Here is a 5,917-nt window from a genome sequence, read left to right as displayed (position 1 = left end):
TGAAAATTTGTGAAACAAGAAAAAATACTACCCCAGAAGGCATGAATATTTTGAATGTTTTGAAACTTGAATGAAGTGAATCGGGTGAAAATCGTGGAAGGAGACGCACGCCAAAAAAGTGGGAGGAATAAGGCGGAATAATAATAATATTAAAGAAAAGGAATAACATATGTGTGAAGGCCTTTGCCTTCACACAATAATAATAAAGAATAGGAATAACATATGTGTGAAGGCCTTCACCTTCACACAATAATAAAGATTAGGAATAACATGTGTGAGGGCCTTCGCCTTCACACAACAATAAGTTTAAAGCGTAGGAATAACATATGTGTGAAGGCCTTCGCCTTCACACAATGTGTCCCACCGTTTCAAAACAGTGGGGCAGAAGTACAGAAAGGATTTCTCACTATTTACCAAAATTGACCAAACCTCTAAATTTACTTGGTTTAATTTTATAGTTGATGGGTCGGCAGGCATTCAAGAGACCCAACTATTTATGCACACATTTATGCACACATGCCGATTTTCTACAATATTTATATATATATATATATTTATATATATCTACAAAAAAGAACTTTTTTGCCAGTTTCTTAAAGTAAGCATATGCATCAAATATAGTTTTTTTTACTAGGGCTGCACAATATTGGAAAAACATGCAAAATGCAATATGGTTGTTGAATAAAGCGATAGATATTATAAAACATATTAAATAAAATATTAAATATTGCCATATTTAACATGTACCTAGAAAAATGATATTTTTTGTATTATCCATCCATCCATCCATTATCCAAACCGCTTATCCTAATGAAAAAAAATACATTTTTTTTCACGCAGCAAAATAAAGAAGCTCCATTTATTCGTAGCTAATTGATTATAATTATCGTTGATAATGTTGAAGTATTGGTGGGGATGCACATCTAACTTTGCATCTGACTGGTAAAAGCATACAATTCCTTAAAGAAGGAAGTGAACCCAAACGTATTTTTTTCAAGAATATGTTCTATGCAAGCCCACTAGTTGAAACAAGGCATTCTGATAAATATTGCGTTTGTGGAATAAGAGTTATTCCACCAGTTTTTAGCCATCTGTGGGGGCAGCCATTTTGCCGCTTCTGTCAACTGAAAATGACATCACAACTGCTTAGGGCTCAGGTAACGACCAATTACGGCTGACCTGTTTTCTGAAGCTGAGGCGTGATTGGTCGTTACCTGAGCCCTGAGCAGTTGTGATGTCATTTTCAGTCAAGTGATAAAATGGCCGTCCCCTGAGATGACTAAAAAGGGGTGGATTTTGCTGCTTAACTCATATTCCGCAAAAAGAATATGTTTGGGTTGATGTTCACTTTAATAAAATTATTGCATACCTTTGTGATATGCATATTGCATCAGCCAATATCGCAATATCAATCAGAATGCTGCGTTTCAACCAAGGGCAGAGCCATGGGTGGGCCTGAGTGTGCACACCCAGTGAGATTCATGAAAAAATATATACTTTTACATTTTTAGTAAATTATTATTAAATTATTTTTTAATTTGTTTTTCGTTGTGTTTTATTTTATTTAATATTAAGAATGGCATTCTTTGTAGTGGTCTAAGGAAGATCTGAACTTCATATTCAGTTTGTCATTTTATAGCACAGGAGTATTGTGCTCAGTGAGAGAAATATGTAGGCCCACCCAGACTTTTCTAGGCCCACCCATTAGCGACGTTCTGGCTCCAGCCCTGGTTTCAAGTAGTGGGCCTGCTGGGAACATATTCTTGAAAAGAATATGTTTGGGTTGATGTTCACTTTAATAAAATGATTGCATACCTTTGCGATATGCATATTGCATCAGCCAATATTGCAATATCAATATTTTTTCGGTATACTGTGAAGCCCTATTTTTTACATCACACCATCAATACAATATGAACGTGACAGGGAAGATCTGGAGACAGGGCCACAATTATGAGGTGTATAACAGTTTTGTGTTTTATTGCCCGATTAAACATTTCAGTTTAATTCTACTTTACTTTGTCACTACTACTAGTATTGTACATACAATATAATGTTATGTGTCAGCGTTTCTATTGATTTTTAAATATTTCTCAAATTAAATATTCGTTTCCACTTGAAAATACTAACAGAAAACTACATGAAATGTCTCACCTCAACCAGAACATCAAACAACTCAGCAGACCACAGAGCTTGCCAACCGAATGACTGCACCACTTTTTTCAAGTAGTCAACAGTAAAGGACTTGACCTCTGAAGGCTTGCAGTCACCTAACCATTAGAGAGAAAAAAATAAAAAAGGCAATACAGTATTAATATGCACAGAAAAACAACAATGTGTATATTAGTTATTGTATGGCAGAATATTCAAGAAAGAAATTCTTTCCTGGGAACAATATGCCACAGTAAAATACGATTTACAATACAACAATAAAACACAACAAAGCAATGTTCAAATTTAAGAGCCTTAAAGCGGAAGTCAACGCAAACACTTTTTTTTCAAGAATATGTTCTATGCAAGCCCACTAGTTGAAACAGGGCATTCTGATAAATATTGCGTTTGTGGAATAAATGTTAATCCAGTAGTTTTTTGCCATCTCTGGGGGCGGTCATTTTGTCTTCTGTCGACTGAAAACGACATCACAACTGCTCACAACGACCAATCACGGCTCAGATTCAGAAAACAGGTCAGCCGTGATTGGTCGTTGTGAGCAGTTGTGATGTCATTTTCAGTCGACAGAAGACAAAATGACCGCCACCGGAGATGGCTAAAAACGAGTGCATTTTGCTGCTTAACTTATATTCCACAAACTCAAAATTAAATCAGAATGCCGTGTTTCAACTAGTGGGCCTGCTGGGAACATATTCTTGAAAAAAATATGTTTGGCTTGACTTCCGCTTTAAAGTGGAAATCAAACCCCAAATGTTCTTTACAATAATATGTTGTATGCACACCCACTGCTCTAAACACACCATTCCGATTACATTTGGGGAATATAAGGTAAAAAGCAAAATCCACCCATTTTTGTCCATCTGAGAGGGCGGCCATTTTGTCACTGTCGACTGAAAATGACATCACAGTTGCTCAGGGCTCAGGAAACAACCATTCACGACCCGCCTGTGTTTTGAAGCTGAGCCGTGATTACCTTAGTGAAGGCGCATAGAACATAATATTGCAAATAATTTTGTGGTGTTGACTTTCCTTTTTATTTTCATTCTTACCTAGAATATAGTCCTGGTAGGCTTTGAATCTTTCATAAAACAGGAGATGGCCAGTTTGGAATGTGTCTGGTAAACTTGAATTGATTCCTCCACTGTGCTCAGATCTTTTAAGCTGGGTTCCTGCCTTATCAGCGTTAAAGTTGTCTGTGCCACTGTCTTCGTCGTCATTTTCATCATCATTGTCATCACTTGCATCATTTGCTTTATCTTCATTTTGGAAGAGAGCTGCAGCATTCAAACGAAAAAAAGAATATCCGATTAAAGACTATTAGAGAGAGTTGTGTGACTGTGTGTATTTGTATGTTTGTGTACATGCGTGCTTGAGTGGACAGATCGTTCAAAAATATGAATGACGAGCCGACTACATGACATACCAAACAAAATGAAGCCAAGACATAGCACATACCTTGAGTTACATGCTGCATACTGTGTTCCGCATCAGAACTCGCAATATTGTTACTTTCATCGTCGATTTCATGTTTGACGGACGATTCCAAGTCTACAACGATGACATTTTTCTTCTTGCTTCTATCCAATATTCTTCCCGCAGATCGATTTTCATATATTTCTTGCGCCATTGAGATTTTCCAATACACGAACCAAATATACTTCTGTTGGGATATGGAACGAGTTTAAGGGACCAACGCCCACACTGGCCAACTTTCAAAATTTCCCCGGTTTGCAGTTAACGAGACATTTGAGTTAAACGGCAACTGTTCCTTTGTTACATTACCGCCACCTTCTGAACTGGAATGCGAACGACGTTTTGGCGTCATAGGCGGCCATTGTGATAGAGTACGTGCTGTGGAAAAGTACGTAAATATGGCCGCCATATTGAATGTGGAAAGTGACGCGATCGGCGAAGTAGCAAGTTTTCCACTCAAACCCAGATCTCATGTGGTTAAGACTGACCAATGACCTTTGAATGTTTTTCAGCAACTATAACACCATTTTGCGCATATAATTTGAGCTGATTCCAATGAAGTCACCCCCTGCCTCCTGTAATGTTCCGCCTTCTGGTATTCAAGAAGTTACGCAGGAACAGTGATGCTGCAAGATGTTGTCTTTTTATTTTTCTGACTCCATTTACTTCTAACCAGCATACACACTCGTTCGTGTAACACACATAAGGCAATACTGCCAACTAGTGTCTAATGATATAACTGCTATCATTACATCTCCCTTCCAAAGTTTGAACAATACCTATCTATAACTTTTCTTTTCTTTTTTTTTAAATAACAATGCTGCACTGCAACAATTTCAGCAACAACAACATTACATTATACATTTTCAACCAGTCTGTCCGGTGCTCTTCTAACTCTTGATGATCTTCTAAGAGGTTCAGTCATCTGAGAAGTTGCCTGTGGTTGAGTTCGGTGTTCCTTCGGTGTATCCTCCTGTTTTTTAGGCTCAGCCTTATCAGAAGATTTCTCACAGTCCTCAAGAACCTTCAGCAGAATCCTCCTGTTTCTCCTCACTTTTTGTCCATCCTCGGTTTCCACAATGTAAGATCTAGGTCCGGCCTCGCTGAGTACAGTTGCTTTTCTGTCCCAACAATCAGGTCCCTTGATCCTTACAATGTCCTTTTCTGAAAGAGGATCCAGATGTTTCGTAGCTCTGTCATAACCCATTTTTGGTTTGAGTTTGAGCCTTCTTTTCTTTTCAATCCACATGTTGTTGTCACGTCCTTGTAGTATTTGTGGAAGTGTGGTACGAAGCTTACGACACATGAGTAGCTCAGCAGGTGATGCTCCACACTCCAGAGGTGCAGCTCTGTAACTCAGTAAAGCAAGGTAAGGGTCAGACTTATCATCTTTGGCTTTCCTTAGCAGTCTCTTGATGATTTGCACTCCTTTCTCTGCTTGGCCATTCACCTGTGGGTACAAAGGGCTTGAAGTAACGTGCTTGAATCCGTATTGCTTTGCAAACTCTTTAAACTCCCCATAGTCAAATTGGGGACCGTTGTCACTCACAATACACTGTGGAATTCCATGTCGTGCAAAGAACCCCTTCATGTGCACAATAATGGACTGTGCAGTGGTGCTGGTGAGTTGGGCAATTTCGGGATAGTTAGAGTAATAGTCAATAACAATAAGAAAGTCTTTGCAATGCAAATGAAATAAATCTGTGCCCACCTTTTGCCAAGGAGTTGTAGGAAGGTCAGCTACCAGCATTGGCTCTTTGACTTGTCTGTGTTGATGTTTTTGGCAGACTTGGCATTTTTGAATCATTTCCTCAATGTCTCTCTTAATTCCTGGCCAGTTGATGGCTTATCGTGCTCTTCTCTTACACTTCTCCATTCCCAGGTGTCCTTTGTGAAGACGTTGAAGCATGTCATTGGGCATAGATTGTGGAATAATAATCCTGTCCTTCCTCAGCAGGATGCCGTTAGACATGCACAACTCTGCTCTCATAGGGAAAAACTGAGGGCAGACTCCTTTTGACCAGCCATTGTTTATACATTGTGACACTTTGTCCAATGCTGGGTCGATTGCTGTCTCTTTAACAATTTGTTCCACCATAGCGCCTGTTGCAGGCAATGCGGCCGTGACCATGTTGATGTGAGCCTCAGCCTCCTCTGCCGTGATGCATTCCGAGGTGTCACTGTCATGCGTTGGATTCTGGGCGATATGTAATTGAGATTTTTCTTTCTAATTGAAATTAGGGGCTTATGATCGGTCTCTGCTGTGAATGTG

At 39.1% G+C, this 5,917-nt stretch overlaps 1 protein-coding gene across 1 annotated transcript in view; it reads right to left on the bottom strand.

Annotated features, from left to right (window-relative positions):
- shcbp1 (SHC SH2-domain binding protein 1) overlaps positions 1 to 3,923 on the bottom strand; it is a 25,237-nt gene extending 21,314 nt beyond the window's left edge. The window contains exons 1-3 of the mRNA XM_086025061.1: positions 3,628 to 3,923; positions 3,222 to 3,446; positions 2,155 to 2,270 (exon numbers count right to left, since the gene is read on the bottom strand). Of these exons, the coding sequence (XP_085881187.1) occupies positions 2,155 to 2,270; positions 3,222 to 3,446; positions 3,628 to 3,799 (513 nt within the window). The 5' untranslated portion in view covers positions 3,800 to 3,923. The remainder of the gene's footprint in view (positions 1 to 2,154; positions 2,271 to 3,221; positions 3,447 to 3,627) is intronic.
- Positions 3,924 to 5,917: the final 1,994 nt, after the last annotated feature.

The sequence above is a fragment of the Filicampus tigris genome, chromosome 3 (assembly GCF_054856515.1).
Source record: "Filicampus tigris isolate MCC_2025a chromosome 3, RoL_Ftig_1.0, whole genome shotgun sequence".
Classification (NCBI taxonomy): domain Eukaryota; kingdom Metazoa; phylum Chordata; class Actinopteri; order Syngnathiformes; family Syngnathidae; genus Filicampus; species Filicampus tigris.
Note: the sequence above shows the minus strand (reverse complement) of the source record. Positions and strands in the feature narration are given on the sequence as shown.